Here is a 21,417-nt window from a genome sequence, read left to right on the forward strand (position 1 = left end):
TACAAGCAAAGTGATATTCCCACCGTGGGACGCCTTCGTCAGTTTTTGTTCAAACAAGAGGTGGTGTCCAAGAGGCCGGAAAAAGGAAGATTTTATTTATCCCAAAATTGATCAGATTGAAAATGGTGAAAAAAGTTAAAGCTACGGCAAGAATTTTTTTTATTAAAGACTGGAAAATTGATGATGCGTACCAAAAAACGGTTGCTATTAACATGCAGTTCCAGGAACAATACAATGTCATTAAAAATTAAATCCACTTATCTTGTGGGAAAAGTTACCAGATTGCTTTATTGCTTTTAAAGTAACAAATTCTCAAAGTTAGCGAGGGTCTCTACCCCACCCCTCCACCCCTCCATCACCTCTCATACATACAGACGAGGTAAACAGAGTTTTTTTTTAACAATTATTTCACGAGCGCGCGTTGGATATGAGATGGTAGATATCCAACGAGGCACGTAGCGCCGAGTTGGCTATTTTTATCCCATATCTGATAGGCGCGAGTGGAATAATTGTTTTATTAAAAACGTCCCCCAAATGCGCTAACCATATATGTAGAGCATCGCTAATATACCATGATGGCTAAGCCAATAAACACTCCTGAATTGCATTATCCAATGATCCAGTTTTTACTAATATTTGTCATTGCACTCGATGCTATAGACGGCTATCTCTTAAGTACCCCATAAACATGCAACAACCACACTTTGTGCAGTTATTTAGACAGTGTCAATAGGGATATTTCGAGCTGCATTGTTTTGAATATTATTTTGAAAGCCACCGTAATACGGCAGTTACATCATTTTTAAACATCACTGGGAGTGTTGGCCTTTGTCAAAACTAAAGAGAAGTAGTACTATCTGGGCCGAGGTAGAAAGGACAGCCCAGAGTCGATCGAGATCGAGATCGAGATCGAGATCTTTGATGGCCTATGCTTCACTTGGAGGGAAGAGCCTTTGCAGTGTTGTTCTTTAATCTAGGTAATAGGTAGTGATCATTATTTAGTCCAAATTGCACTCGAAATAGTGTTATTACTAAAGGTAACATTTTGTGTGCTATACTTTCATTAAATAACTCGTTTCGAATATTCTGTCAGCTTTTTTTTCTTATTTATCAGAGGAAGTCGGTTACACACTCCCCTATTTATTTTATGTTCGACTATTTTAACCTTACAGTCACAGCTTCGTCATCTAAGCGTGACATGCCTTTTTAAGTTATTACTTTGGAGTACTCTTGCCCAATGCATCCATCACACATGATTGACATATACCCTCGTTGAGGCAGGGACGTATCTGCAGTGGATATGGGACACAAGGTCAAGACAGGGACGTCTTTGAGTTAGACATCTCTCCATGAAAGTCGTATCTGTAAGGAAATATCTTTATACTGCAAACTCCCCTCTAAAGCATAAATACGTGTAAGGAAGATATCTTTCTTTTGATGAAATCTATCCCAGCCTGGCACATATTTGCCATGAAAGCTCCGCTCTGAGGTATAAATCACTGTAAAGAAGATATTTATCTGAGGAAGACATCTAAAGCTGAACCCTACTTGTTTGCATGGGGATCTCGCTCTGAGACGGAAATTGTTCCAAGGAAGGCACTTCTCTAGCGCTAAGGTAAACTCCAATTTAAGAAAAAACTCTCTCTTCAGCAGATACAAGCTCCTTCCTTTAGCTGATATGTATCTAGAGCAGTTCCTCTTCTAAAGAAGACTCTAACTTAAATTAATTGCCTCAAGGCAGACATCCGTATGGCAGACATATTGCTAAGGCAGATACGTCCCTATGGTGAATATGTCTCTACAAGACATATCTATAAATCAGACTACACTCTAAAATGAATACCTCTGTAACAACTGCACCTCCGCAGCTAACATTAGTACGTACATTTAGTAGGAGCATGTATAGCGTGGAATATTGACCTGAGTTCTAGTTTTCAGTTGTTTATTAAGTTTGTTGTGTTTCTACAGGAGCCTCCCCGGTATTACCGAATTCCAAGTATACATTATCGTCAGTGATATCACCAGCCCCTTCATCATGTGATTCCACTGGTATTTTAGCAACCTTTGGCGTTACATTGCCATATAGTCTTTCTCCCTGTTCCGAAATAGTCGCCGGGTTTGTTGTCTGAGGCATATCCCTTTCAGGAAGATGGTTTGATATGTTTGTCATGTCAGAACACTGCATATTACCATAGACTCTCTTGCTGTTTCCCCAACTGGTCGGCGGGTATGTCACCTGAAGCGTGTTTTCCTCAGGAATAGGGGTAGATGGGTCGCCAAGTTCAGAAGGTCTCCTAGCTCGATGAGCGTTTACTCTTCCAACGTCAATGGATGCCTTTCTGGGATGTTCTTGATCGCTCAACTGCAAAATTCCCATAGCCAGTGTTTCTACGGCTCCAGAAGGCCTCCGTGTTGCCGGAATGGGAGGGGGCTGGTTACCACTGACCTTTCTTTTCAAGGGAATGCTTGGTAGCTGGTCATGAGATTCAGGTTGCTTACTTATGATGTTTAGGTCTCCATTTGTGGAAGGTTGTGATCCAGATTCTCTCTGGGTGTCATTGATAGCTGCGTATACAGGACCAATGGGGTTATCAATTGACATGGGATGGTCCGGCTCATGATTATTCGGCATATCACCCATTGGTCGGTAATGACGTTTACCCTGAAGAAAAAAACCCGCACATGTGCACGTGTTAGTCAAGCTGCAAACTTAATTCTATTCAGTACTCTCCGAAGGTGAAAATTCTTATCTTTTAGAATTCTTATATGCTTAAAACATCAGCAGATAGTCACGGTGAAAATGCTCGACTACAGAATGTTAATATGAAAAAAAATCGGATTTTAAAATGTACGTTCCAAATTTGCCCCTGCCAAAGGCGTCCTGTGAATCAGGAGGAATTGTAAAGCTGTGTTTGTATCAGATTTAAAACCCTTCATTAAGTTCCATAAATAGTAACACCCATTAACTGAGATGGCAACTATCTTAGGCACAATATACAGAAGAGATTAACTGGCTAGTTTCTTACCCAATATAGTGCAGCCACTACCACCGCCACGATGATTATACACCCTGTACAAATTCCTAAAATGACACCAGGAGACAAACCGCCATTATCACCACCATCTGGACTTGACGTCTCTGCTTGGCCACAATTTGGTTCATCGTCTGCCAAAGATAAAAGGAGTCAGCACTGAGTTGCAGCAACAATGTGCGCGACGTTGCATTTGCAGGATACAATCTTGGTGCAACATACTGTATTGTGTCATCATGTGTCTCCAGAGCTTGTGTGTCGCAACAATACAACACAACACAACAACAACACAACACAACACAACACAACACAACGCAACGCAACGCAACGCAACGCAATGCAATGCAATGCAATGCAATACAATATAATACAATACAATACTGGTGTAAAGGTACCCGTTATCTCGAACTCTGTTATTTCAAACACCCCGCTATCCCTCCCCTTCCCCTTCTTTCAAGCTCTTGCATGTGATATTTCAGGCATTTACTGTCAGTTATCTCGAAGCTCTTTGTCTCGAACTATTATTTGCGTTCCCCTTGCTAGTTGGAGATGGTGGGGTTCTAACGCATTCCAGTGTGATTAATTAAATTGGTCATTGACACATGGATGAAATCTTGAAGTATCAAAAATGATGATTAAATAATTTTACTATTACCCTTAATGGCCGGAGTCTCTTTCCCTCTGAAGCACTGTTCGTAACTATCACAGTACGGCTTAGGTAATATGACATCATCTTTATCCCTCTCGCACCAATAGCAACTAACAATCCCATCGCAGGTGTGCTGACCGCTTTTCTCTTTGCAGTGAGGATCAAAGCATTTTTCCAACCTAGGGCATTCTTTCTTTGGAGAAAGAACTTCCGACTGGTCAGGGGCCAGCGCTGGGCAAACAGGAAGGCTAAAATATACAGTACAATTTGGTTGTAATATAAACATACTGCACACGGCTGAGGAGCAGCCAGGGAAGGGGAAGAAGGGGGTTGGGGGGGGGGGGGGGGGTGGGAAGAGGAGCACTGCCTAATAGCTTTGATGACTCACTCAAAACTTCAGTTACGAAGAGATTCGTTTGCCTGTCATTTCTGTTGAATGGGTACGAGTCGTTATATTTAGAATCCACGAGACTCAGTTGTAATTTCCTTTTCATATGTCATGTTATTATTTTGGAATAAGATCATCTTGGCTTTTGTCTAAAGTATATGATGTAGCAAGGTCCTTTTATTAAAAGTCATTTTGTTGCTGTTGCACATTTCCGTGTGGCAAACTGAATTACTCGAACGTATTGGTAATGCAAACCTTATAAAAAAGGTTTAATTTTCAAATAACATATCAAACAACCTAATCTTGCAAATATCCCCTTCCTACTGTGGCCCTATTACTCTAAAGAGCATTAAAGCAACTGGTTAGCTTTCGCAAGAGAAAAGTAAGGAGAAATTTGCAAAACAGGATGAAGTAAAGTTATCTTAAAGTCAACCAACCTGCTATTGGGGAACTCTCCGCGACAGTAATGAAAATCCAGTGAAGAGATACAAGGGCATTTGCAAGATAAGAATTTACACGGTTCATTTGAAGAACAAGTACAGCCTCGAGAACAACCTGGATCTCTCAAAGAAATTCCTGTAATTTAATACAGTCAAGTGTTAATTTCCTGTCTATGCAGGGAAAATTTAAGGCCCTCAGAAAGTTTGAACGCTTACTGAAGTAATAAGTCCCAAATCTGGTGAATTTTCCTTACATTTAGATCCGATCTTGTAAGACATACCGTTGTTTTTGCCATGGCAACCATACTTTGACAAGCATGTTTTTCAAATTTTGAATTTTCCCCTTTACGACTTAGATTTAGATTTAGTGAGGTTTTTAAAGGTTTTCCTGCGTTTTGTTAAAATAATAAAATCCAAGTTAGCGGTTGTTCGGAGATTATGACGTAATTTTCCTTGATATTTCGTACTATTCCGACTTGTGATACACGTATTAAGTTTCATTGTTATAGAATTTACATTTTACGAATCACAGGGTGTTTTGCCTTGAGACAAGGAAGAAGAAAAGCCTGGTCTGTTTAGAAATAATGGCTAGCTGAAATATAATATTATAGAATTGCACGAATCGGCTTATAAGTGTTTATAAAGTGTTATTTAAAATATTTCACACAACTTATCGTATTTTACCTAAATACATGTTTGTCCCTTCAATTTTTCCAATTTGGTATTTAGTACAACTTCCAGCATTATCTGTTGCATCCACTTCACCAGATTGAGGTAAATTGACTTCATAAAATGTATGCTCTTCTATGTCTTCTAGGTTTCGGCATTCCTTTTTAACCAGATAACCCTTGTTAATCATGTCTTCTGCTATATGCTCCTCTTTCTCGGCGATATGCACGCGCTCTATCGCTTGTCTCGAAGCTGAAGGGTCCATAAAGCTCTGGTGCATGACAAGGAAACCAGCGCTGTCCATAACGAAGCACGAATAGGCTTGTATATCCTCACACTTTGGGTAGTTCTTTGCTATTAACCTGCCAGACAGTTTTCAAAAGATCATGGAACCTTTATGAGACTCACTGTATGGATCAACGCCAGTCGGTAGACTTCTATCACCGCTAAATGTAACAACAACGCTAAATGTAATAACAACCGTAAATGTAATAAAAACTAACTCTAAATGTAATACTAACCGCAAATGTAATAAAAATCAACCCTAAATGTAATAACTTACCCCACCGTAAATGTAATACAATTTAACGCTAAATGTAATAAGCTGACCAAACGTAAATGTAATACAAGTTAACCTTTAATGTAATAACACGTTACTAAGGGTGGCAAAGGCGTAAGTGGCATCAATATCATCAGTGATATGATATCACTTCAATAGATTATCAGATTACCCAATCACGGTTAATCACCTTTACTAACTAAACCGTTAGGCAGATTGCCCCCGGGGGTTACTCCCATACAATACCTATACGGGTATGAATACGTTTTTCTAATATGTTTATTTAATTTACAAATAAGTTGTGATTATATTTGAATGAGTATCGTTGCTATTAAAGTTGTCATTATATCAACTGTACCATCAGTATATTTTTATCTGTTTTATCATACTACCGTCTCATCAAAATCTTTTGAACACAACCAGAAGGACTTCTAATAATAGCCCACTTTCAAAAAGAGTGTAAACCTGGGGTGAGTATAGGTGAGGGATCAATTATGGGATCGTTTGGGGGCGCTCGCACCTTTGTTTTCAACCTCCTGCTCCCCCAAACGATCCCACAACTGAGTGCACGCAAAAAATCCCCGAGACTTCAAGTGATGCCCCGTAACCGTAAGGGAGCTTTTAAAACTATGTTATTACATTTGAGGTTAACTTGTATTACATTTACGGTTGGTCAGCTCATTACATTTAGCGTTAAATTGTATTATTATTGTATTAGCGGTGATACAGATGTAAGACTTCTAGGTTTCCTCTTAACCGACAACAAATAGGATTCTGTTACAAACGCTAGTAATGCAAATGTGGGAAGTATCTTAAGTGCCTTTTTCGAGATAATAATAATAATTTAAATAATAATAAAAGTAATAATAATAATAATAATAATAATAATAATAATAATAATAATAATAAGCTAAAAACCGGCCATCCCCTAGTGCCCCAGGACCATGGTTTGGTCTCGGCCCTAAGGACTCTAAGCAAACATTACGTGAGGATGATAATAATAATAATAATAATAATAATAATAATAATAATAATATGTAAAATAAAATTGTTGAGTGCTTTTTCTCTATACATCCTTTTTTACTTTTAATTTCAGTAAACTTACAGTTTTCCTAGCTCATTGTGAAGGGAAGCAGACACGGTACAGCATGGGCAGAATGCTGCTCTGTGTCTAAGTTAGTGCAGTGTCTGAAGTTGTTGCGTACATCAAGAAAGAAACATCTTTCAAAATACTCCCGTGTTTTTTGACAAGGGTGGGTGGCATTATCAACGAGCATCAGGGAATGGTATGTTGCAGAAAATCTAATTAAAATTTTAACAGCACTCAGGTGCCCTCAAACGGAGTTAACTGAATTCGCGGCCCTCCCTGGAATATTTACCTGTTGAGGATCAATCAACAAGTATATTTCAATACCATACCTGTAAAAATAGGTCAGCGGAAAATCGGCTCCCATGACCCCCAACACCTCATCACTTGTTTGATGAATGCGACTTGACTCTCCGCGATACAAAGCGCGGGCTGCGGTTATCACCACTCCAGCTCCAGTAGCGTCCAAATATGGTGTTGTAAGAGTAAGAAATCCCGAATGACGTAATGCAGCGTAATACCTTGAATAATCAGTGATCGACGTCTGAGGTATACTTACAACAACAACAACGACGACGACAACAACAACAACAACAACAACACATCTTTGAGGATGGATAAACAGATCTTTTAATTTTTTAAAAAAAAACTAACAATAAAAAGTCACAACGTTTCGACCTTTCCGACGTCATTTACAAGTGCGAGTAAAAATATATAAAATTAACATAAGACAATACTGATATTAATAAGCTTAAAGAACTGATCTAAACAAATTGTTTAGGGCGAATTTAAACGCATTTTTTTGTTCAGTGTTGGTTTTAGTTCTTAAAGAAACAAAATTTTGAAAATAAGACAGTCAAATTTGCTCGACTGTGCTACCCTGAAAATATTTTGCAGTATACCATCCGCCAATTCATTGATTCAAAAGTGTCTGAAGATTCACTTACCCAAGTATCGGAGAAGAGAGAAGCTCCGATTAGAATCGTGCTGCCTTTTAAAGACCAGAAATCTGCAAACGCAGTACGTAGACCTCAGTCGAAAGATCAACGCAGATACTAGCACGGTCTACACAAGTCGAAAGATCAAGGACAAAATCAAAGTGAGGGAAGACAAACCACCGTTAGAGAATGCGTGGTGCAATGTTTCAAGTGTGACTTGTGCGATGCAGGTTATGTCGCCTAAAGTTCTTAGCTTATCTTACCTACACCAACGAATTGAAGAACATGAAGGATCGGCAGTTGGACAACTGTTAAGAAGCCGGATGACAATGCGCAAAGTTTTAAAAGTTTACAGAAGTGTCGGAACAAATGACTGTCCTGGCTATTTTCCTACATTGAACAAAAGTTGTGTTTCAATTGGTGCTAAATAATTTGTTTAGATCATTTCTTTACTCTTATTACTATTGTTCTATTGTCTCATTGTTTTAGGTCACTTGTCTTACATATTTTATTGCATTCTATCGTTCATGACATTTTAAAGTATTTTTACTTTTAGAAACATATTATGCTAATTTTGTGAATTTTTTCTCGCACTTGAAAATGAACTCGGAGAGATCGAAATGTCGTGATTATTTATCGTTAGTTTTTATTGCAAAATCGATCTCAGAGAAATTACTCATCTAGATTTTTAAAGCGGAGATAAAAGATTGAGCTTGCCAGTTTTAAAAGGAATTAAGCCCGAGAGAGGAAAACCAGAGGAGGAACTGAACGACCTAATGTGATAGGTGGTACTGCGACTATCCTGTGCGCGCCATGCATGCTATATTCTCGTTATTGTATGTATGTCTGGATTCATGAAAAAAGATGTCAAAACTGGTGCAAAACGTTTTTGCTTGACTATCGACGATGGTCGGCAGTCAGGTCGTTGCGGGCACTTTAAAACCAAGGAGGCTTCTGTCAAGAACGGTTCTGACAGACAGCCCAGCAGGGTGCTGGCTACCAGCCGGTACCGAGCCAGGCCGCAATGGCCATAATCAGGGAGCGGCACTTTTAGCTGAAAACTGGTCATACCCTTTGCTGGCTAACTTTCGCCGACTGTGCTGCGCAGACTTAATGACCGGCAGCCAGCCAGCTTCACACAAGCAAGGTGGGCGAGTAGCCTGCGTAGTGAGAGACTGGCTGCGATTGATTGACTGAAGGAACTTGTGTATTTCCTGGAAACTGTCACGGTTTTCAGAAATCCATATATATATATTAAAATATATATATTTTAATGTTACATCACGTACCAGGGTCGTCTTCGGGGATCATAACCTCTGGACAACACATCACCTGGAGTTTCCCTAAAAACTCCATCTGCTGTACCAATGTATCTTTTGATCAAGTATTGTGTCAGCTCTGTCTTGGCATTTAACCACAAATCTTCTGCTCTCCAGGTAGCAATCACGGTGTCCCGAATGCCGTCTCTTAGCTTGGAATATGCTTCACTACCCGCTAGACCCATCATGTAGTAGGTTAGTAACTTTACACTCGCTTCCGTTTCATCGGTGCCAAAATATTCGTAAGGATCCAGGAAGGCGTCTGGTGCAAATTTTACAACGGTGGTATCTATGTGGAGAAACTTGAATTGAATGGAATAGGAATGGGCACGACGAAGTTGTGGCTTCTCGGAAGTTAAAGTCGATTACTTTCGAAGTACAGTCGAACCTCTATTTAGCGGCCACTCTCAGGGACGAGACCACTGACCGCTTAAAAGAGGTGGCCCTTTAATAGAGGTTCTCCCGAAAGCAACGTTGAGCGCAGTCCAGTTTTCAGTTTATTAAATATAAGTACAAACAAATGCAAGTGGAGAAAAAAGTGGAACAATGATAGCTATAATGCAGTTCATAACGTTAACAAAAGCCAAAGAAACAATTACGCGACGTTTTCTGTCAACCCAACACTGGCTCGTGTGCTGTGCAAACAAACTAAACCGTTGCGGACTTTGTTCTGTGATTGTCATAATTTAACACTGTTCAAAATGTGTTTTTACAGTATTCCACATTGCCATTCTTTTACCTTCATCTGGCTAAAACCGTCCCACTTCAAATCTGATCTTCCTCGCCGTTTAGTAGAGGTATAAAACAAAACAAAATCACCCTTGGAACGGCAAGAAGCTGGCCGCGGCCGCTTAATAGAGGTGGCCGTTGTAAAGAGGTTTTTTACTACAGTATGTGGCTGACAATTTTTCCGGGACTTTGGCCACTGGCCGCCGAATAAAAGTTGGCCGCTTAATAGGGCGCCGCTTAACAGAGGTTCGACGGTACAGTTAAATCTCGCCACCTCGAACTTAAAGCGCAACAGGGAAATAGTTCAAAGTTGCATGGAGTTCGAAATATCCAACAGTAACTGACCGAAATGGGTTTGAATTTCATGCGTTCACACGAATTAGTGGTTTCTTGACAAAATGTCTTCATATATGGTTTAATTTTGTTCTTACCCTTTGTTGCTAGTCGTCCAAAGTTTAAACACGTCTTCTGAGTTGGCGCCAGGTCTATTCGATGATAGTTAAAGGTGTAATCTGAGGAAAGGTATAAAAGATTGTTGTCAACAGTATGGTCTCATGTTTTATGCTTCTATCAAGTAAAGCACAACTTTTCTATTTTAAGGAGGTTCTAACAAACATGCTCTACATACTCAAATGAATGGATAAATTAATGAATAAATGAATGAATGAATGAATTATTCAATCGATCAGTCAATCGATCAGTCAATCAAACAAACAAAGAATCACCCGCCCAACCAAACAACCAATCATCCAGTCAGTAAGTCAGTAAGTCAGTAAGTCAGTAAGTAAGTCAGTAAGTCAGTAAGTCAGTAAGTCAGTAAGTCAGTCAGTCAGTCAGTCAGTCAGTCAGTCAGTCAGTCATCAGTCAGTCAGACAATGCATCGCTCAATTAACCATTCACTCAATCAACAATTAATCATCCAATCAGTCAGTCAATCAGACAGAGAAGGGAACAAACCTAATTTACCTACCAACTGGGATTTTTAAAGTGTCTAACATTTCGTTCTTCATGGAGATTGGTATGACTACTCCAAGATAAAAATCCGTGCCATTTAGAGGACGCCAATGATACGTTGAGTTAATATACGTCTCTGTGACTCCTTCCGTTATGTTTCCCCCTTTAGGTAGATACCGGGCGACGTAGAATGATTTGGATCCACTCACACCTCTTGAGCAATCAAAGAGAAGAATTGATTTAAATTGATCACCCGACGAATTTGAAACTTCTCCAGATATGTATTGCTATTTAATTAATATCAGTGTTGTTTAATTAATCTAGTTCAAGCGATTAATGGCCCGCCTAGATTAGCACTTGCTATCCGCGGGCCAACTAACATGTAATTTTAAAATGAAGGAAAATAAAAATTATTGTTGTTGTTGTTGTATATATAACCTAGCCAGACAGTGTTCTTGCCTCAGGCGCTCAGCTTCCCAGAGCCTGCTTGCACGGATACGTCCAGTATGTCTTGAATTTTCCACCCCAGGCAAAAAGAACTTTCGGCACTAGGAGAGCTTCTTTAAAGTTAAGTAATCGGCATGGCTTTTCGATTTGGGATGAATGAATGAATGAATGAATGAATGAAAGAATGAAAGAATGAAAGAATGAAAGAATGAAAGAATGAAAGAATGAAAGAATGAAAGAATGAAAGAATGAAAGAATGAAAGAATGAAAGAATGAAAGAATGAAAGAATGAAAGAATGAAAGAATGAAAGAATGAAAGAATGAAAGAATGAAAGAATGAAAGAATGAAAGAATGAAAGAATGAAAGAATGAAAGAATGAAAGAATGAAAGAATGAAAGAATGAAAGAATGAAAGAATGAAAGAATGAAAGAATGAAAGAATGAAAGAATGAAAGAATGAAAGAATGAAAGAATGAAAGAATGAAAGAATGAAAGAATGAATGAATGAAAGAATGAGTGAATGAATGAATGAATGAATGAATGAATGAAAACTTTATTTAAGTGTCTATGTATTTTTTCAAAGAAACACCTGATTTAAATCAACGTCAGGTCTCTATATATCAGGTTAAGCGAGGTAACGACCATACATCAGGCCGAGTTTATCTCCGTGTCCTCAGTAACATCACGGAGGCATACAAAAGCAAAAAATCCAAGAGTAAAAAGTCTTAGCTGAGAGCGCAATATACCTTTTTAGCTTGGGCAGTCTGCTGCCCCATTTCACACCATGATATAACACTCCCGAGAATTCTTGCTTTTAAATTTTCAATTAATGGCTTGAATATGAATGAGTAATTTTTAGATGGACAAAATAATAAGTCTCTGGATGATTTCACCAGGTCTGTAATGGAAAAACAAACCGCCCTAGCTAAAACGGGCGATCCGAGGGTCAGCGCACCAACCATTATGCCATCGCACTTCCCTTTAATATAGAAGATCCCAATCTTATTTCATGGATTCACGTCGATGCACATACCTTGCCATCGAGTCAAAAATGGCCTTGAACTCGGACTCCGGCCGTTCCAGGTTCCTTATGTCCATATAAATAGGGTAACCGTAGGCGTCAGCTGGAGCTGGTAGAAGTGGATGGATTACGGTCCTTCCAGATGTCATGATCATAAAAGCATAGGTGGTCCTGCCTTGTTTAACGTACTCAAGAATGTCAGGCATAAGGTCTTCAATATTGATATCTGTCCCAGTCACGCCAATAAACCTTCCTTGATGGTAGCAAGGCAGGGTTACAGACACTAAAAGCCCTGAAAATGGAGTAAGAAAAAAAGAAAGATTAGCGAGCTCGCCAACTTCTATTCAGCTCTCACTTTTAAGACATGGACAATAATTTCAAAACAAACTTAATGTGAAAACCAAGATATTCGATGTTACAAATTGTTACTTTTATTATTTAAATTTTTGACATTCTTTTTAACGAGTTAGCTTCTGTAACTTTATTCTGTACATTAAACGTGTTGGAATATTAAAATTTCAATTTAAAATGATTATCATTGTCATTGTCATTGCCATTGTCATTGTTATTATATTTCTCTTACCGGTCCCAAACGCGTCAACATATGGTACAGAAACCACTGGACGACTAAGCTGCTTCGCAAATAGAGCATAATACGTTGCCATTTTGCTTCTCAGCGTCCTGATATCTTCAACAAAAGTGTAGCTTCCACGCTAGAGATAGAGAGAGTCACAGCTCAAAGAGGAACATTATCTTGCCCTATTCAGATTCTAAGACAAGGATGATCGAGAGAACGATCCTACGTAATTTCAAGAATGTCTAAAGTATGGTATATAGGTATTGGAGTCTGGAGGTACGTCCAATTATATAACCTCAAGGATAAGTAACAGAGAGAAGTAATATCTCAAACACGGAAGACCGTGTTTGACCACATTTTCAAACACCGAGAAGAGAGTTGAATATACGACGCGTAGCGGAGTATCTTTGACGAACTTTGAGGTGCTTGGAAATGTGGTCAAACACTGTCTTGAGTGTTTGATAAATGTTCTCAATCAAAACCTAAAGTAAGAAGAAAAACGGAATAAGATATCCAAACACTGTCACGGTCATGATTTCCTTTGTTTAGACTTGATCAAATTATTAATTAGTTTGAAAATGTTGTCTTCAAATGCCATACTAAAGTTATGAAACCGAAAAGCACCCACCTCAAGTACTTAAAGGGACATTGTCACCATTTTTAGCATGATTTTGGAAATCTCAAAAACATATATCGATCACTGTAGAGCAGCACTCGACAAACAATTAAAATGACTCAAAATTAAGAAAATCGAAACTACCTCAAAGTCCTGCATGCAAGTCAGATTTTGATAAAGAAAACACAAAAATTTTCATATCTGTCAAATGTCGCTCAAAATACCGTCGCCACGGGAACGTTAAATTCTCCCTAAAAATATCGCATTTGATTACAATGACATGTCAAACCAAATTGTTCTCAATTGAATTTCAACCAAATTCGCAAATCTGGGCGGCTTTTTATCCCTAAATACTAAAAAAGTTCTAAAGGTCAGCCTGAGGATTTTCTGCCCCAATCCCCTGTTGGTCTGCTGAATAAGCCTATGAGTGGAAATGGCGCATCAACAATGCGTTACATTTGCTACATTACCGCGATGTCTCCGACGGACGTATTTGCTGGTACGCCATACTTTATCGTGTTTTGGTTGGCGATATCTATCAGAATTTCCTGGTATGCCCTGTCAAATCCGTACGTTAGAATGATGACAGAGTTATTGAGCTCCAAGTTCCGGTCCCTAATGATCCTGAACAAGTCCGCCTTGGAATCCGAGGGATCCCCGTCCGTCAGAAATAAAATAACTCGTTTTTTGCTTTTCCCTGCGTTTTTAGAGACCGAGCCTTTCAGTAACTGGAACGCCTTCTCAAAAGCCGGTATGAATCTTGTTTGACCTGTAAAGCAAGAAATAAGAGCATCAACGACCTCTCTTGGAGAAACCATTCGGTCATTGCTTGCAGATAGGACAATAGCCGGTTAAACTGGGGACAGAAGATAGATTCTTTTGACGGCTTGGCTATTTATCAATCTTGAATTTGCAGTTTACAGTTAAATCAACTGCCGCGGCGAGTATGTGAAGTTAAATTTTTAAATCATGTTTCAAAAAACTGAAAGGTGTCGTGACAACCTTACAGATCAACTACATAGGTGGTGTAACTACGCACTATACGAATATCAGATGGATCATTCGTTTTTTGCAGCGTGGGAAAGTCGACTCCTTTATCCAGTCAGGTACGTTGCCATTTACTTACCATTAGAAGCGTGTTGTTTATCGACGAAGTCCTTCAAATGTCTTATATTTGCAGGAATTGCAAGAGCTAACTGCTCACTGTAGCAGTCAACATCTTGTGGCGTCTTGACGTCACCCACAAATGAAACAATGCCAACCTTAAAATTGAAAATCATTGGGTCAAAAGAGTCACATGACACTCCGTGGCCCACGTGGTTAGATCAGTTTAGAACGACGAAAATCAAGTAACCTGGAGCAAGGAAAATTAACCTCAGTCTTAACGTAAGCCAGTGAATAGATGAATGGAAATAGTTGTAGAAATCATCATTTGTAGTCACTTGTGGGGGGACGACCTTTCAGAAGGTCGTTCAGCAGGGGTATTCTCGTGATGTGTGATAAGCAGGGTTGGTGCAGTGGTGAGAGCGCTCGCCTTCCTCCAATGTGTCCCGGGTTCGATTTCCGGACCCAGCGTCATATGTGGGTTGAGCTTCTTGTTGGTTCTCAATTCTTTACTCCGAGAGGTTTTTCTCCGGGTTCTCCGGTTTTCCCCTCTCCTCAAAAACATTTCCAAATTCCAATTCGATCTGGATTATTGTCAAGCACTAGTTATCATGAGCCTCTGGCTCGGGTGATCGCGCAAGCACTTCCTGTGTTTGACATTAAATTTGCATTTACATTTACATTTTCAATCATTAATGTGGCCATATTACTGGTAGGAAATACACGTGCAATCTGCACTGCATTCCTTGCCAAACAAAAGGTGCAAAATATTAATGTTATTCGACCTGCACCCGGAAGTTTTGGCCCTCATTCAATAATTTGGGAACGTCTTTGTCTAAAACGACAAAGCTGACTTGCCCTCTTTTCAAACATAACTGAATATTACTTACCTGATCTTTTGGATTCATGGTATCTAAAACTGTTATTGCAGCCTCTTTAGCGACCCTTAATTTGTCTCCAGTCATAGACCAGCTTGTATCCATAACAAGCACCACATCTTTCGCTTCAGGAGTAGCAGTTTCCACATAAAAAGGTCTGTAACGAGGATCGTATCTGTCACATGGTTCAGAATCATCATATGTTGGAAAGTTGGTCATAACACCTTCCTCTGATCCGAAGTACTGCCACTTGACATAAGTATGTTCCTCCGAAATGGCTTTCGTTTCCTCGAAAAATCTGTGGTCTAAATATCCAGGATTTTCAGGAGCATGACCAGAAATTTTCAGGCAGATAGTGTCTAGGTCGACTTTGGAACGAAACCGTGCATCGTACGTCAGCGTCGATTTATTGACTAGGCAGCATTCTTTTTGTGGCGCGGTACTCATAGTCCTGGAGTACGAGTCCTCAACTGCCTTCTGAAGGCGTTTTGCAATATCAAACCTTCTCGTAAACCTGTTACGAAGCTTTCCGGCCAAGTTAATGATGTCATCTCCTGATATGAGTTGGTCATGGTATTGAAGGCTTTCAAAATGTTTCTAAACAAAATAAATAAAATAAAATGTTCTAGATGAACCTGCAGGATTTATGAGGAACATAGTTTTATGGAACAGATCGTTGGATGCCCCTGTGTATTGACCTATCCTATCTAGTTACATTTGCAAATTTGTTGCTTCTGTAGATATTTATTCGTTCACTTCAATGTTGAATTATATTACTTTTACTACCCAACGTCTTTCAACCGCCGTCAGTTGCTCGCAATGTTGTAGCGAAATCGATGTGTAATAACGTACAACAAAGAAAGAGCTTTAAGTGATTTATTCGCCCAGTGTTGCACACAATGCAGGCCCCCAAAATACAGGCGGTCCTTGTGCTTAAATTGTTACAAAATTAAATAATCATACAAAGCATCTGATTGGCTGAAATCAAATTGGTGATCAAAATAACACGGGCTAGGGCACGTGCAGTATAACGTAACGCAATATCTCTACAACTGTGCAGACTCATGTTTAGAAACCGAAACAAATCGAATGCCTCACATGCAAGAAGTCTTGTTTTGATCTTTTCATGATGACAAACAAACTCATAAAAGCTTACAATTTTTATTTTTAATTTCGCATAAGTATGACCGTCCATGTTCATACTTATGCAAAATTCTTATCTTTACTTTCAAGCTTGATAATGACCGAAGTTCGGTCGAAACGTCGCGCGCTTTTACCGTAAGATGTCATTAAGGTTGATGTTTTTTTTGTAGAGAGATTATTTGCATAGAATTCATTATACGTAAACGCTAACATATTTCTGAGGTTAAGCCTTCGAAAATGAAAGAGAAGAATTATCACTTTCCTCCAGTAAATGCATGCAGTGTTCGAAATGTAGAACACGTTAAATTACCTAGAGCTTGTTATTTACTGCTTGCAGTCCACCGCAAACCTTCCAGTCTAACAGACAAATGATTTAAATGGCTGAGCAGTTATAAATAATTCAATGTGTGTGTCAACTGTTTCATCAGGTTGGATATTCGCATCTTTAAAACATCAATTACAGACGTTTACTTTAGTAAACTAACTCTGATTCTATAACTGCCCATAAATGGTCAATCAAACTTGAGCGCGAGCTTTCACTACCAGAAGATCCTAAATTTGATTTCACTCGCGTCAACGCAAATTGAATTCAAAGTTTCTAATGTTCAAATTTGAGCTTTTGAAATTGAGCTTTTGCAAGTCTTCCCAGTTGTGAAGTATGACCGCAAACGTTGCTATCCAACTAAAACAAATCTGTTGTTGAAGCCTTCTGCTTACCTGCATTTCGTCCACACCGAGTGCGTTCGTCGCAATAGACTGCAGCTCTTGCCCAATCAACGTAGGATCAACAAGAAGATCTGCATCAACTTGCGATGAAGACATGAAGTAGACTACTAATAAGAAAGTGGCAAAAGTTGACACTGAAGTGTTATTTTGCTTGGAGTCAGCCATCTTATAATTTACTTCCGTATGCGTAACGACGTATTTACCAACACACCTCAATAAAATAACTCAGTGATAAATGATTGACACGCAGAGTGGGTCACCGGGGACACTTAATTTGACGTCCTTGCCGCGGTATGTTGACGATGCGATTAATTATCAATTTGAAAACCACAAAATTGTAGCCAAGTATGAATGAAACGTATTCCTTAGTCACGAAACTATTTGTTTACTACTCTTCAGAACAAACCATAACTGACGTATGCTTCTTTCAGTTTTGTAAGTAAAAGAGAGAATGGAAAACAAAACAGGACCTTTTTTAAAGTATTTTACTCACGTACCAAAACACTGGCAACACACTGTCACATGAATTGTTTTAATACAATAGCATTTTCATCAGAATACTACCAAAATAGAATAATAACCTACTTAATATGCAAAATAAAGAAAAAAGGAAAAGAAAAAGAAATATATGATAAAATAGAAAGTAAACTGCAAATTTATGCGCCGCGCGACGTAGATTGACCCCTTTTTGTTTATATATATTGTTTATGTTGTATCCAGAAACGCATTTCTTGTCAATCTCTTTGTATGGATTAGTCCATGTCTGCCCTTTCGCCAACTGTGAAACTAGAAAGAGTGACATGTTTTTGTCTCCGTCTAGAGATTTACTTTGTTATGAATCTTCTTCCTGTTTTAAGAATTCGCTTGTGATGGAATACATCCGAACAATTTATATGCAAACAATTTTTTTTTTCCGTCATGCAATCATTATCAATTGATTTTGGAGGTAATAATTATAGTGTCCTATTCCACTTTGGATAAGGAAGTGACGGAATTATGGTTGCAATGCACCAGTTTAGCAGTCACCATTCTACTTACATCGCGTTGTTACTGGTCGCATTCTTCATGTTTCCAGCACAGTGTGACTCACGTCTTCTAGATCCAACTCTTTAAGGACAAGAGTTGCAGATTTTTGAGAACAACGTTCTCGGTGTAAACGAAATGCGGGTAACTTGAGAAATAATGATCTAGTCAGTATGGGTCCTCAGTTGAATGAATAGGCCCTTTGCACGATCCGGTTACATGGTACGGAATAAATTATGCTGGTTACACAGTGGGACTTCTAAAACAAAGGAGAGTCGGGCTGGACTGGCACGAGTTCCTTTGTTTTGGATAGAATTTTACCTGAAAACTGTAAATGTTCCTTTAGTCTAACCAACTGTACAATTAAGACGCTCGATCATCGAAGGTTGTCGCACGTAAACTTGTAAAAGCGTTCAAAAAATTTATTCCAACAAATGGGGCCAGTAATTCAGTGCATCCCACTTAGAATGGCTCAGCGTTCGACGTTTGATCCGATAGACGGTTGTAATCAAGACGAGTAAATTTTCCTTCATTTTCAATTAATTTTAACTGGTTGATAACCCTCTACCGGGAGGCGCGGTAGCCTCATGGTTAGTGCGCTTGTCTCCGGATCGAGCGGTCCGGGTTCGAGCCCTGGCCGGGGACATTGTGTTGTGTTCTTGAGCAAGACACTTTACTCTCACAGTGCCTCTCTCCACCCAGGTGTATAAATGGGTACCGGCGAACTTAATGCTGGGGGTAACCCTGCGATGGACTAGCATCCCATCCAGGGGGGAGTAGAAATACTCCTAGCCGCTTCATGCTACAGAAATCGGGATAACCTTCGGCCTGATGGACCACTTGGCTCGCATGCAGACTTTACCCTACCTACCATTTTCAATTAAACTGCAATTGTCAAGAGCCTGTCAAGTACTTCAACTTACTCTCCCAGTCCACAGTCTTGATCAGTTATATAACGGTTATCAGTTACATGCTCGTGGATTCTCGCCAATTATTTAAAAATTTAGTTCATTTCTCCACTATCACTAAATTTTCCATAACTAAAATCTCAGCTACCGGCTCTCGGTTACAAAGCGCGACATTTCTTAGCTAAGAGTATAAATTTGTGGACTAAGGCAAATTGTTTATTTCAACACTGTTTGTTGTGTGAAATGAGGTCCATCAAATTCAGACTCGAAAAGAAGCTAATGTCAGCCAAACAGCTTTGCTTAATTAGACGAGACAGTGTTGTAAGTTGCGTTTGTTGTTTGGATCATTTACTAACTAAAACAATGAGTGAATTACCATATCGAAGTTGAATAATAGACCATTTTACAGTTGCGTGTTCAGTCATATCGCCTTTGTTTGGCCCCGAGACGGGAGGTGACCTTGGTTTGATACAGGCCACACTGCTTTTGTTGTGTAAAACAAGTTGTTCTTATCCTAACTAGTTCACTTCGATCTTGCCTCGCATGCATTCATAAGCCAAGTTCTGCACACACAGTGGTAAAATGGCCCGTTTAGCCTTATAATAGCAGTATTTTCTTTTCCTACCGTGAAATATCATTTTGCAATATCTTTTCCTCGCTTTATGGCAAGGTTCAGTAACACTTTTTAGGATTCATAAAAAAATAAAGCAAAGAGCATCTTCATTATGTAGAATGAAATGTATATTGCTAATTATGTCAGTGTTGCGTGAAGTATTTATCGCCAAATAACACAGCGGGGGGATGAAATTGTGGATTCTTCTGTTCGCTCGTTCCCCTAGCCGGTCAGTATAAACGGACTGGGTATAAAACACGGACTGAGGTATAAAACGCGGACTAAGCTTTACGGACTGGATATAACACAAGGCTAAATGCGGCCTACCGACTGCGAACTGAGTATAAAACACGGTCAAAGGTACAAAACGCCGATTTTGGATGAAGGGAATAGGACTTTTGCGCCATAAATGTCATTTGGTAAAACTGCGCATGTGCTATCACCCCAAGATGGCCGCCATTGGAGGTAAAGGCCGCGATTGCTTCACATATTAATTCTTCTTTTCTCGTAGAGTTTCGAAGTCCGCAGTCGGCAGTCCGTGTTTTATGCTGACTGTTCCCCCACCCAAGGAAAAATAAGGACCGCTAATCGTCCTGCGCCCTTTTGTCGCGCAAAATATGTTTATACTTGCGACTATCCTTTTGGAATCTGCAAGTCCAGCACTTTGCACCTAACGTAACTTGTAAGTTGAAATGAAAAGTGTACAACAGACTCTTGTGTCAAATGAACTAGTGTTGAAATGAACAACTTGTCTCGACCGCCTTTTCCTGTGAGGGGGTTTCAAATTTATAGTCTTTTGTAACAAATGTTGCGCTTTGTAATCGGTAGCTGAGATTTCAGTTCTCCAAAATTTAATGATAGTCGAGAAATTGGCGGAAGTTTTAATGACTACATGTAGCATGTGAGAATCGACGAACTTTTAAGTGATCAGACCGAGATCATCAGACATGTGGATTAGGAGACGAAGGTGACAACTACAGTTTAATTAAAAATGAAAGAAAATTTATTCGTCTTGATTACAAACGTCTATCCGACCAAACGACGAACGTTGTTACAAGTTTAATATATGTGCGACAACCTTCAATGGTCGAGGGGTTAAATTGTACCTGGTTACCAACGGCAAATTTACAGTTTCTATCCTGGTTATAATTACAGCAGAAGTAATTTATTTAACGGCTGTGGACCCTTACTGGATCATATCTTCTTACCCTCATTTCATTTACAACGAGCGCGTCATTCGCAAAAGTCTGTAACTCTCGTCCTCTAGCAGACGTGAGTCACATTGTGATGAAAACATCAAGAATACGACAAGCAACAACGCGATGTAAGTAGAATAAGGACTGTTAAACGGACAGATTGCAGCCATGATTCCTTCAGTTTCTTGTCCAAAAAGTGAAATAAGACCCTGCAAAATCAATTAATACCGATTGCATGACTGAAAAAAAAAATAAAAAAAATAAAAAAAAATAAAAACACTGCTGGCATGTACATTGTTTGGATGTATCCAATCACGAGCGAATTCTTAAAACACGAAGAAGACTCATAACAAAGTAAATCTCTAGACAGAGACAAAAACATGTGACGCTCTTAAGGTAAT

The 21,417-nt window shown here is 39.2% G+C and overlaps 1 protein-coding gene across 2 annotated transcripts; it reads right to left on the bottom strand.

The window, feature by feature from the left end:
• Positions 1 to 257: 257 nt before the first annotated feature.
• LOC110044771 (VWFA and cache domain-containing protein 1-like) lies at positions 258 to 18,442 on the bottom strand. 2 transcript variants are annotated; one of them, XM_020750350.2, is made up of 16 exons: positions 18,315 to 18,442; positions 17,268 to 17,383; positions 15,420 to 16,004; positions 14,552 to 14,687; positions 13,896 to 14,194; positions 12,816 to 12,945; positions 12,245 to 12,524; positions 10,781 to 10,977; positions 10,242 to 10,322; positions 9,052 to 9,370; positions 7,157 to 7,345; positions 5,194 to 5,540; positions 4,507 to 4,645; positions 3,688 to 3,929; positions 3,027 to 3,166; positions 258 to 2,662 (listed from the first exon to the last, which is right to left on the bottom strand). In XM_020750350.2, the coding sequence occupies exons 1-16, from the start codon at positions 18,334 to 18,336 to the stop codon at positions 1,946 to 1,948; spliced, it is 3,939 nt and encodes a 1,312-aa protein (XP_020606009.2). In that variant the 5' UTR covers positions 18,337 to 18,442; the 3' UTR covers positions 258 to 1,945. The 2 variants fall into 2 exon arrangements, with proteins under 2 accessions (XP_020606009.2, XP_020606008.2); XM_020750349.2 differs by lacking the exon at positions 18,315 to 18,442 and having other exon boundaries at positions 17,268 to 17,954.
• Positions 18,443 to 21,417: the final 2,975 nt, after the last annotated feature.

Source organism: Orbicella faveolata, unplaced genomic scaffold (genome assembly GCF_042242905.1).
Source record: "Orbicella faveolata isolate gen_17 unplaced genomic scaffold, um_ofav_v1 contig_48, whole genome shotgun sequence".
NCBI classification, from domain to species: Eukaryota; Metazoa; Cnidaria; class Anthozoa; order Scleractinia; family Merulinidae; genus Orbicella; species Orbicella faveolata.